Source organism: Scomber japonicus, chromosome 4, assembly GCF_027409825.1.
Source record: "Scomber japonicus isolate fScoJap1 chromosome 4, fScoJap1.pri, whole genome shotgun sequence".
Lineage (NCBI taxonomy): Eukaryota > Metazoa > Chordata > Actinopteri > Scombriformes > Scombridae > Scomber > Scomber japonicus.
This window is the reverse complement of record NC_070581.1, coordinates 28,532,164-28,544,796: the sequence shown is the minus strand read 5'-3', so window position 1 is coordinate 28,544,796 and position 12,633 is coordinate 28,532,164. Positions and strand designations below refer to the sequence as shown.

Here is a 12,633-nt window from a genome sequence, read left to right as displayed (position 1 = left end):
GTCGGAGGCTCGGCACAGTGAATTTTAAGAGCGGCTCCACATCATGGAAACTCAAATTAGCTGCTCTAGTTTGTTGGCTAGCCTCCAGTAGCCTAATAAAACACATTTGTATAATAATTAATAATTAACTTCATTTCTGTAGCACCTTTCCAAACCAATGTTTCAAGTTTACACAATTTAAGCAAAATAACATAGAATATCATACACAAAAACACAATAAAATACAATAATAAAGCATAAATAGATGAAAGAAATATAAAACTAACACATTAAATAGTTAAAAAAATACTATACTGTGTTTAGCTGCTTGCTAATTGCTAATTGTTGTTAGCTAGCGGGGTAAAAACCAATTTGCGGTGCTGGTGGCTCTGTTTTGTAATGATTGGTCTAATAATTTACTCATTCAACACATGAATGTACAAATGTAACTAACTACTTTACTTCATACTTAAGTAAAAGTAAAATCACTGACTTTGAAAAATATTCCAAAAAAAAAGTACAAGATAACGAAACAGCTACTCAGTTAGAGTCACGTGAGCGTTTGTGATTCGTTACTTCCACTCTCTGGTTTCACTTGAGTCCAGATGAGAGATGGTTGAAAGCCTTCGTTTCACACCTGGTCTAATGTTTGTGCTCTGGTCTGGGGGGTAAACATGTCACACAGACTTGTCCACCGCTGGCGTGTTGGCATGCGGCTCGCCACAGACGCTTTTTATCATGGTGACAGCAGTTGGCACTTAGATTAAAAACATAAATCTGTCTCTTTTGTTTCCTCGTGTCCATCTTCTCCCACCGCCTCCACGCTCCAGTCCTGCTCTCTTTTACTATCAATCTTTTTCTACATTATTAACGTTTCCACAGATAAAAAAAAAAAGCTAAGATTAATGTGTTATTGCTTCTTTTTCTCTCCACAGGTCCTGTTTTTAATCCCAGTCTCCCTCCTAAAATATCCTCTGAGGGCCCACCTGTCCTCCAGATCACTTGGCTCCTTCATCTTCCTCCTCCTCCTCCTCTTCCTCCTTGTCGTCCTTCGTGAGCAGACATGCCTGGAGCAGTGGGCGGGCCTGTGGGTTACACCCCTCCTGAGGGCGGCTGGGGTTGGGCGGTGGTGGTGGGAGCCTTCATCTCCATCGGCTTCTCCTACGCCTTCCCCAAGTCCATCACCGTCTTCTTCAAAGATATCGAGGTCATCTTCAACGCCACGCCGAGTCAGGTGTCCTTCATCTCTTCCATCATGCTGGCTGTCATGTACGGAGGAGGTGAGTGTCGTATTACTGTAGTACCATACCAACATTTGAACACACTTTTCTCAAACTTTTGACTGATACTTTACATATTCCTCTATTTTTTTGGAGGGCATTGACTTTGAGAATATGAATGACTGTTTTAGTAGGAAAGGCAAGGCAGTTTTATTTATATAACGCATTTCATACACAATGGCAACTCAATGTGCTTTACATAAAACAGAAAAACATGCAATTTGAGAAACATTAAGACATACAATTAACCCCCCGCCCCTCCACCCCCACACTAAATGTAAAGTGCTTTAAAAGAGCTCAATCATAAGCACGGGAGAAGATTTAAAAATGATTTCAGTTCTGCTGGTAGTTTGTTCCAGTTGTGTAAAAGCTGCTTCACCATGTTTAGTTTGAACTCTGTCAGTAGAGTCAGTAGATCTCAGAGCTCTACTGGGTAAATAGAGTAAAGCTGGGCCCAAATATAAGTCGTTCATATCCTGATATAGTGCAACTTAAAACAATGGATATATAGTTGTGTGTCCATCCTTGACACAGGAGAGTAGCGTGACTATAAATATCACAGCAAAAATAAAGCAGAGACTCCCAACACTGAGCTGAGTTTAAATACGTACACATAAATTTGGTAAATGACATAAATAAATGACAATCTTTCCTGTGTTAGTCGCTGTTTCGCTGCTTCTCTCCTCTTCTCTTTCACAGCAGCGCAGCAGAGGAGAGACAGACAGAAGTGGAGAGTTAAACACGTTCCCTTACGTTCACTCATTCATGTTTATGCGGCTAAGCTAACTTGTAAACTCGCAGCGAGGTTGAAGACTTCAGTTCAGTGGTTTTATGGTTTTAGAGGTGCGGCACTGGAAGCTTAAGGCTTTTTTTGATCGTTTCCTGCAAAGTGAGAAACATACTCGATAAGCTCGTACATCCTTAAAACAACAAATAAGATATCATCGTAGATTATATATATCACACACCGCTGCTGTTTAGGCAGATGATATAACACAGAGATGGGAAAGGTTTTTTATATGGATGCAGTTCAGAGGATTTTATTTCATGTTACACACATCGATTTAGTCCACCAAGTATTTTTTTGATTGGCGGATCATTTTGTTTTTTGTTTGGTCTGTAAAATGTCAGAAAATGATGAAAAGTGTCGCAATCACAGTTTTTTAAAAGCACAAGTTGTCATTCAAACACAAAACCTAAAGGATGTTCAGTTTACTGTCAAATAAGGGAAAGAAAAGCAGCCGATCCAAACACTCAGCTGGAACTTTATTTGGCATTTTTGCTTGAAAAAATGACTTCGAAGTAGTTGTTTGTAGTTTTTCTGCCAGTAGATTGTTTCATTTGGACACTTGAACATTTTCTTCTTCTTTAACAAACCTTCTCAAGTTGCATGAGAACAGAGTGAACAGTGAAGACTTTGTACGCCCCTAATCTTAAAATCTAGTATCTGAGGAAAGTCTTAACCACCAAACACTGCAGCTTGACATCGTGAGACATTCAAAGACTCGTAATAACTACCTTGCAGACTGAACATCCATCAAACCTTTAGATTGGCGCTGTGTGTGCAGACACCAAAACAGAACCGAGGCGTTTGCAGATTGCAGCAAGTTTTTTTTTTTTGTGGTTTCATTCTGCAGCTCACAATATATAGCAGAAGAAAAAGTTGCAACATCATCGTCATCATCTATTTATGATCCTAAAATAACGGAGCTTTAAACTCCTGCAGACTGAGCGATGCCACTCTGCCCTTTTCTGCCATTGTTGGTCGAGTCAGGTGGAAGCCGGTGTAGTGTTTCCTTGACGGGGGGGAGGAGGGGAGGAGGGGGGGGGGGGGTGATCTGGAAAGTCTTACGTCTGTCAGTGTGTGTGTGTGATGATATTTATGGCTCTGTGACTCGACGTATCTCTTAGTCAGTCTGGTTTTTTTGTCAGATTTCGAGCCTGATTGTTTTATTTCTTGAGATTTTTTTCTGTCATTCTTCACTGAAGCAAAACATAAACACAAACAAATCTTTTTCTCTCTTTTTTTTTCTTTCCCCCCCTCTCTCTTGCACTTTATCAGCCCTCCATCTCCGCCATTCAGTCTCTGTGTAAATAGTGCTCACCGCTGAAGGGAGATTAGCAGACAATATGAGAAACTGATACTTAGAGTAAGAGTAAGAGGTGTTTGCAAACAGGATGTAAAAAAAAACAAAAAAAAAAACAGGCACATTTTTGTTCTGCTGTAATCCGTCTTAAAGCTGCTAGAGATCAACGATTTATATCTGGAGGTTTATAGTTCACGATAGCAGGAGGCTAAAACAACACCACAAAATATAGGCTTTATAATAGTTTACTGGTTCTTTAACATCAAATTTTTCTTGTTTTTATTTCTAAATTTGAATTGCTGGTTATTTGCCTTTACATCTACAGCCATGCAAGCATCTCTGTGAAGCTGCACTTAGTTACAGCACTGCTTCAGCATCCTGATGTTAAGCTGGTATAATGTGCAACTAACAATTATTTTCATTACTAGTTATTTTCTGGATTCATCGATTAGTTCTTTGTCTATAAAATATCAGAATATAGTAAAAAATGAGTTGATTATTGTTTCCCAAATGCCAATATTTTATATATTTATTTAACCTTCGTGTCGTCCTCCCGGGTCAAATTGACCCAGTCTGTTTTGACTGTTCCTTTTTTCCTCCTTCCTTCCTTCCTTCCTTCCTTCTGTCCTTCTCTCCTCCCTCCCTTCCTCCCTCCCTTCCTTCCTTCTGTCCCTCTTTCCTCCCTCCCTCCTTCCTCCCTTCCTCCCTCCCTCCCTCCCCTTCCCACAGAATTACTATGATGGTGGGACTCTATCGCACATTTTTAAGTCAAGTGCATCATTTTGGTCCACTCTAAGAGCAAAATTAGCAAAATTAAAAGGTTATATCTATAAAAAAAAACCAATTGTGCTTTAAACAGTTTAGTGCTCTTGTCATTTAACTCCTGGTTGTATAAGTATGAATGTTGATGACACAGCAAAAAGGTCACACCCACGAAGACTAATGCCCAGATTTAAACTCTGTAACAAAGAAAGCAGAAGTGAGAATCCAAGTTCATCTAGTTCATATCAAATATTGTTAGATTTTGACATTTTTCATTAAATATCTGTTTCGAAATAAATACAATATCCTGAAACTTGACATCATAGCTGTTGTGTTTGAAAGTAATTAATGAGCAAAAGTAGCAGGGTGGCTTTTCCCAAATAAGGCTTTATAGTGCAAGATGCAACCTTAGCTGTCAGTTTTCAGTCATAGAGGACGAAAAAGAAACCAGAAGACTTTCACATTTAAGAAACTTAAACCAGAGAATGTGTCCAGGGCCTCATTTAAGAAGCCGACACTCAGCTGAAGCCCTCTGCATAAGTGGAAGTACAGAAATAATAGTACGTGTTTGTAGAAGTGAGACCCGATCACAAGTGGAGAGACGCATCGTAAAAAGCTGCCTTCAGATCATTATGGGAAATTGAATCTTCGTTCATCGTGACCTGCGGAGCATAAGTCCAGCTTTTCTACAGTACCTCATCCTCTCATTGGTTGTACTTTAAAAAGGTCAAAAGGTCAAAATATTTAGGATTCATCTTCTGGGAAACATGAATATTTGTTTCATGTCAATCCATTCAGTAGTTTTTTAAATATTTCATTATGGGAAATTTAATCTTCATTCATCGTGACCTGTCCAGCTTTTCTACCTCATCCCCTCATTGGTTGTACTTTAAAAAGGTCAAAGGGTCAAATGGTCAAATGGTAGTGTTTACACCTAGAAGGGCACCATCGATCTCCAACGCTGATCATTTCCTGGTGTGAAAAAGATTCATCTTCTGGGAAACATGAATATTTGTACAAAGTTTCATGTCAATCCATTCAGTAGTTTTTTAAATATTTCTACTTCTGTGCTCAAAATATGAATGAAAACACAATTTAAGGCTGCAGGAAGGTCTTTAGAGAGAGAGAGAGGTTTTCAGGAGGGTCTTTAGAGAGAGAGGGGGGGGGGGGGTTTCTGGAGCTAAATGATGAGCTGCGTCTTACATATATATTTATAATCTCTCTAAAACAGGCTGTTCTTCTCCTCAGTGAACCGTTTCATTAACACTGCTCCAACAACAGTAACATCATTTACATGTTACAACAGGATTAAAAGGAAGACTGACTCCAGTTTCAGGTCAGGATTCAGATCAGGTTGCATTTCTTTTCTTCTCTTAAGACACAAAGCCAACTTCTCTCTTCCTCCTCTTCCCTCCTTTCTTTTTTTTTTTTCCCTCCAATCTATTGAAGCAGCACATCCTACCTCTACGTCTACGTGCCTCGACACCATCATCTCCTTTTTCTAAAAATGGTATTTGTTCCTTTCCACTTACTCATTCAGTCTCTGACGGGCATACGTGCCAGCCGTGCTGCTGTGAGTGAGGGAGTGTGTGTGTGAGTGTGTTGGGGCATTTAGGAGAGAGAGAGAGAGAGAGAGAGGCAGCTGCTGAGGTAAGAACAGAAGGGAGGCGGGAACAGGAGGATGATGAGGAGGAGGAGTGAAATTGCGTAAGGGGAGGCAGATGTTGGAGTAGTATTTCTTTTTTTCTTCTTCTTCCTCTAGTTTCACAATTCAGTCTCTGTGGTTTTGCCAGTTGGTGATGTCAATAAACCTCCCTTTTTTTTTACTGTAGTCTGAGTAAATTCGCAGGACTTATTTCCCAAACTGGGGCATAACTTAGCACAGGCAGTGTTTCCCCTTACTGCTGTGTAGGAGTGATAGAGAGAGGCAGAAAGAGACTCAGGAACTTGGCGTCAGTTTTAAAAGTTTGTACCATTTATTCACTGACATTAACTAAACAGTACACACACTCAGAGCTACGCTGCCAACCCAATACTCTGCTGCTGCTGCTGCGGTCGACAGCTTCAGTGTCACGCACACACACACACACACGCATGCTCTATTTCTCTTCCTCTCTCAACCATGTGTTCACTTTTTCCGCCTTTTTAAATAGGACACTAAAACTCACTATTTCAGCCTGATTTAAATATATATATATATGTCCATCTTTTGCATGTTACAGTCTTAAATAACCCCTGTTAGCTTTTCCACTATAAAGAGCTCTCATTGCTCTTACAGTGAGGTTGGTAATTAACATAAATAAACAACAGGAGGGGGCGGGGCGTCCCGTCCGAGCATGCTGGGACTTCCAATGTAACGCTAAGACCACAAAGGCATTAGTCACTGACTTCTTTTACATGAGGCAGCGCACGTACACACACACTAGCTCATACAGAAGTAGATCTAAAGAGAAGAAGGCAAACATACTCGTTCATTGACGTGTGGTGATGTCACTGGATGCTGAGTCACGGTGTGTAAGCTGCTAGGAAACACACAGGATGTCAGTGGAAGAGGTAAAGCAAGCAGAGAGGATGTGAAGTCTTTTTCTTCCTGTGTGTTTTATTGGTTACAGGGCGTGAAATAAAGAGAAACAGGATAATGTCAGCTGCTAATATAGTCCACAGTAACTAACAAACAAACAAATAAACAAATATGATCCTTGAGACATAAAAGGAGAAAAGGAGGAGAGGAGACACAGCAGACATTAATTCTCTCTAAACCTAGATAAGTGATTTGACACTAAATGAATCTGCAACTTCTCTCACAGTTGATCGATATTAAGCAAATATCTCTTCTTTTCTTTATCATACATGACAGTAAACTGAATATCTTTGTGTTTTGGACACTTTAAGATAAATTGAGATCTGAAGATAGAAAATATGTGAAGTGAGAGTCTGTTTTTATCTTCTTCCTGTCTGTTTTTCTGAGTTTCAGGGTGTGTAATAAACAGCAACCGGAAATAAAGCGATTGCATCAATGCCAGCTGCTAATGTAGTCGACACTAACACATTAGATCCACTTTAGACATGAAAGGAGAAAAAGAGAAGAGAGGACAAGTTGGCAGGAAAGTCGACAAAACCTCAAAACCACAGTCATTAACGCTCTTCTCTAGATATGAGAACATAGATAAGACATCACCTCAAAAAAATCAGTTTTTACCTCCTCAGATGTGACAATGACAAGCTTTTCTCTGCTTTTCTTTGTCATACTTGACAGCACACTGAATATCTTTGACTAAATTATATGTTTGTACATTTATATGAAAAGCTACATATATATATACAACTGCTAATAGCTACTAACTTAAATATAGAAATAATATAGGCTAAAATAAAATAAAAAGAATTGAAACCCACCACATAACCACTGTTTCCATGGCAACATCACAAGTTCTGTTTACTTCCCCTTAAAGCAGAGCGCATATTTATCAACCTAATAGAGATAAGACACATAAATATATATAAATATATATAAATAATAGAGATAAAATCCATTCATAGTCATGTTTTTGGAGTTTCACTTTCAGTTTGTTTATTTGGCTCTTTTTTTTGTTTTAGGTCCATTTTTGGATGTAGTTAGGGTTAGAGTGAGGTAGCCTAATAGGTTTTTTGTATTGGCTCTAATCTAATAAAAACATTATTTCAGATTAATTAAAGCTAGCTAGTTCCCTCCTGTTTCCATTCTTTGTGATAAGCTAAGCTAACATGAGACCGGGGGCATCAATCTTCTCCTCCAAACTCACTGCTGCATAATTAGCAATTTAAACATATTACCTAAAATATGAATCTTAAAAAGCCTCAGTGTGATTAAAGGTGGGGGCGTTGTGCTGCACTGTGCTGTGCTGTGAGATAATATGATGGGTAGAGGGAGAAAAAAAAAAAAAAGTAATTCATCTCTCAATGACTGTTGGCACAAATCCAATCAGCTGTTTCATCTCCGCTCATGTCATTCCTCTTCTGCTCTATTTTTTTTTTTTATTACTGGGCTAGATGTGACTCATCATCACCAGCTGCTCTCCTCTCTCACTTCAGATCGTCACGAAAACTGATTTTTTTATGAAAGCGTTTTCTCTGTATATGAAGTTTCTTTTTTGGGGGGGGGGGGTGGAGGGGGGGTGAGACGGTAGAAATCATTGATCCTGAAATTTTAGATGCAGAAATGTCACTACTAAAATTAGACAAAAGAAAAAGCTCACAGCTGAGATCACTCTTGACACGCTTACTTGTGTGTGTGTGTCTGTGTGTGTGTGTGTGTGTGTGTGTGTGTGTGTGTGTGTCTGTCAGTGTAAAGCTGAGGACCAGGTCTTTTCTTTCCTTCCCTTCTGTGTTGTTCTTTCTTTCTTTCACAGTGGAGCACACGATGGAGGGATGGAGGGAGGGAGGGATGGAGAGAGAGAGAGGGAGAACAAATCGTTTATATAATATCTCCCGAGAACACTACTCACTGCCCTCTTTGTGTTTTGCCAGACAGCAACAAAGACTGTCACTGCTGATTTGTTTATATGTGCGTGAGCGTCGAGCGGACGCAGATTCATTCCTGTCCTCACACAGGTTCACTTGTGTTTTAACTGCTAAAGCTTCAAAAAAAAAAAGGAGGCGTTGCAGTCTGCGTTTCATTTTATGCTCCTCTGATGTATTCATGAGACACTTCAACCTCTCCAATCTCCTCTTTACTCACCAAGACGGGTTTATTTCAGACTCTTGAAGACAGAAGCACTGAATCAAGAGCTGTGTGTCCCAATTCTGTATGACATAATAAATGTTTACAGTAGATCATCTTTCACCCAGTTAATATGCAAGAAAGCAGGAAATAATGCAATATGTACGATGCCAGCCCGATATATATCAGCTAACCAATATTATCGGCCGATATTGGCCTATCACAGATATACTGTAGCGGTATCAGTCTGTATATAATAGAATAGATCTTTATTGTCATTGCAATTAAACTCAGAGCAGTCCAATTGCAGCATAAAAAATAATAAAAAATAAAAAGTACTGTATGTTGTCTGATATGCACCAGTTTAAGTTATATAAGCCACTAACCCTTCTCTTAATTCAAATTTAATGCTTTTTTTTGCATTCATTTTATTATTTGTAGTCATTTATAATTATAAAATTCCCACTGAAGTTTATTGTTTCAGTCATTTTCATTATACATTAAATTAAACTGAAAAAAAATATCACGGCCTCCGTTATGGATCTGTTTCATCCAGTGTACAGTAATACACAAGGCATACTAGCTGAGTAAACTAAAGATGAAGAGCACTCAAACTCTTAAACTCTGCTCTTCTAGGGTTAGTTACACAACATTTTCTAACATGATGGACAAAAAAGTGTTAAAATTGACGCAGCAGACTCAAAAAACTCCTCCTCATAATAAATGATGCTTTCAGGCCGCTGTCTCTTTAAAGGCCTCTCCTTCCCAGTGAGTCTACGCTGCTCTGATTGGCCAGCAGATAGCATCATTTCACTTGTTGTCACTCGTTCAAACCTCAATTTCTAGAGTATGTACCTGTTCGAGCCAGAATCCCATCCAAAATATGCGGAGTGGAGAAATCAGACTTTCAATTGAGGGCATGTGCAAAAAAAACCAACAACATGTGACATCATTACGAGGAGGAAAGTAGAGTTAAATATGCAAACTAAGCCTTTTTTGGGCATTTTTACATTCATTAACCTCAAGTTTTAGAGCTTTGAGGATGTTCAACACAGACATCCGACATCATAAGAGCATAAAAATCACAAAAAGCCTGTTATACCCTCTTTAAATTATTGATCACACATGCAGTAGTCCCTTTTTTAAAATGTGTAAAAAGTGCTGAGGTTGCTTTTTTAGATTCTGTCTCTTTTCACTGCGAGCGCTGTGACTCACTCAGAGCCTGACGTAGGATGAGTGTGCAGTATGGATTTGGGACCGGGGCTGAAGTGCCAGAGAGGCATTTATCGAGTGAATGCTTGTGTGCATCCAGAGCGCCCCCACCCCCCCTCCCCTGGGCCAGCTGCCAAAAACCCAAGGTCAAAGCCACCACTAGAGCTAGTTTATGTAAAGTGTGAAGGGCTCGGGCATTAGAAACCCCTCCAGAGATCAACTACATTTTCTATAAAAGTGTTATTATTGTGTGTTCAGAGCCTCCTGCGTCTGTCGAACATGATATTGAGCAGTGAGGCCTGAGGAAAGGTCGTATCGCTGTCACGCTCTCCACCTCCGTCATTGACTTTCAGGCCTTTTCATGCACAGTAAGCCGCCCCACACAGAGCTATAGATTCAGCAGGCCTTCACTTTGTATTCAGGTCCCGCGGAGGCAGCGTCAGCGTCAGCCCGGATCCATGTGAAGGCCCCATTCATGAGGAGTCTGGCACACAAACGGAGACACGTGGAATAATTTCTTCTTCTTCTTCCTCCTCCTCCTCCTCCTTACATTTTATCTCTCGGTGTACGTTACTATCACTGTGACGTAATGTACTTTGCACCGCCTGGCTCTGTCCTTCTCGCCCTTTCATTCTCCCCTCCCCTCCCCTCCTCTCTCTCTCTCTCTCTCCTTCCCCTCCTCTTCCTCCCTTCTTCCTTCATGTAGCATCCATTACACAATCAGCCATTGTCCCTCCTATTATAGCACCACAGCACCACCTGTTGGCCAACAGTAAAAATGGGGCAGCTGATTTTGTACAGCTTTTAGAGATAGAGGTATTTATAGAGTTATTTTTGAATTAATTAATCAATTATTTGATCAAAGGAATAAGAACAAATCATTTAAAGTCTTCCTTATTTTGTCTAACCTGAAAATATTAAATTTATTTATCAACATAAAACAAAGATTAGCAACAAATCCTCCAAATTTAGAAGCTGGACCTATAGGGAGTGTTTGATATTTTACAATTAATTGATTATTGATTTAATCTATAAGTCATCAAAGCGTGGCGATGATTTTTTTTTAGACCAAATGATTACTCAAGAAAATAATTGATGGATTAATTGATACTTAAATTAAATCAATAGTTGCACCCCCCCCCCCCCCCCCCCCCCGTTCACTTCACTATATTGGTCAAAAGAAAAGTTTCATTTCTGACATTTAAAAATCAAATATTTGAATTTTTAACTTAATAAACGACTCGAACAACGAATTGATTAGTGAACATAGTTGCTGACTCAGTTTCTGTCGATCAATTACTCGAATATTCGCCGACTGGTTTCAGCGCTACGTGTACGATAATGTGACTATTTTATTTTTTGATTTAACTCTCTATGTCTATGTGATTTTAATTAATTCTCCTCTTTTCGTCCCGCTCTCTCCAGGTCCAATCAGCAGCATCCTCGTTAACAAATATGGCAGCAGACCAATCATGATGGTCGGGGGCTGTCTGGCGGGGACGGGGCTGATCTGTGCCTCATTTTGCAACACTGTAGAGCAGCTTTACTTCTTCATAGGAGTAGTGGGAGGTGAGTGATGGACATATCTCATGAAGTAGAGTCAGGGTGGCGTATTTAACATATATGTTCTTTAATAACATCATTCTCTCTCTCTCTCTCTCTCTCCCTCTCCCTCTCCCTCTCCCTCTCCCTCTCCCTCCCTCCCTAGGTTTCGGACTGGCGTTCAACTTGAATCCCGCCCTCACCATGATCGGTAAATACTTCTACAAGCGCCGGCCCATCGCTAACGGCATCGCTATGGCAGGCAGCCCGGTCTTCCTGTCGACGTTGGCTCCCTTTAACTCGTGGCTGTACGATGCGTTCGGATGGAGGGGCAGCTTCCTGATTCTGGGAGGACTCCTGTTCAACTGCTGCGTTGCCGGCTCCCTCATGAGACCCATCGGACCCAAACCTCTGCCGCCACCATCCGCCGAGGAAAAAGCAGCGGCGCCTAAGAAGACCGCCCTGCAGACCATCAACTCCTTCATCGACCTGACGCTGTTCAAACACCGCGGCTTCCTGCTCTACCTCATGGGCAACATCATCATGTTCTTCGGCCTCTTCTCGCCGCTCGTCTTCCTCTCCAATTACGCCAAGAGTAAAGACATCAGCAAGGAAAAAGCCGCCTTCCTGCTGTCGGTGTTGGCGTTCGTCGACATGTTTGCCCGTCCCTCCATGGGTCTGCTGGCCAACACCAAGTGGGTCCGACCCAGAGTGCAGTATTACTTCGCCGCGGCCGTCCTCTACAACGGCGTGTGCCACGTGCTGGCGCCGCTGTCGGTGGACTACACCGGGTTCGTGATCTACGCCATCTTCTTCGGTTTTGCGTTCGGCTGGCTGAGCGCCGTGCTGTTCGAGACTCTGATGGACCTGGTGGGGACGCAGAGGTTCTCCTCGGCCGTGGGTCTGGTCACTATAGTGGAGTGTGCGCCGGTGCTGCTGGGACCCCCGCTGACAGGTAAGATACCCAGCATGCATTGCAGGACAAAAAGGGAGAGGTGGTAGAATTATCAGCACCCATCATTTATCACTTCAGCTCCTTTAAAGGCAAAGAAAGCTTCAAGTTCTTTAGAAA

The 12,633-nt window shown here is 41.0% G+C and overlaps 1 protein-coding gene across 1 annotated transcript in view; it reads left to right on the top strand.

Annotated features, from left to right (window-relative positions):
• The first annotated feature begins 1,042 nt into the window (after positions 1 to 1,042).
• Positions 1,043 to 12,633, top strand: part of LOC128357048 (monocarboxylate transporter 1-like) — a 12,821-nt gene continuing 1,230 nt past the window's right edge. Inside the window, exons 1-3 of the mRNA XM_053317279.1 lie at positions 1,043 to 1,259; positions 11,445 to 11,588; positions 11,728 to 12,516. Of these exons, the coding sequence (XP_053173254.1) occupies positions 1,043 to 1,259; positions 11,445 to 11,588; positions 11,728 to 12,516 (1,150 nt within the window). The remainder of the gene's footprint in view (positions 1,260 to 11,444; positions 11,589 to 11,727; positions 12,517 to 12,633) is intronic.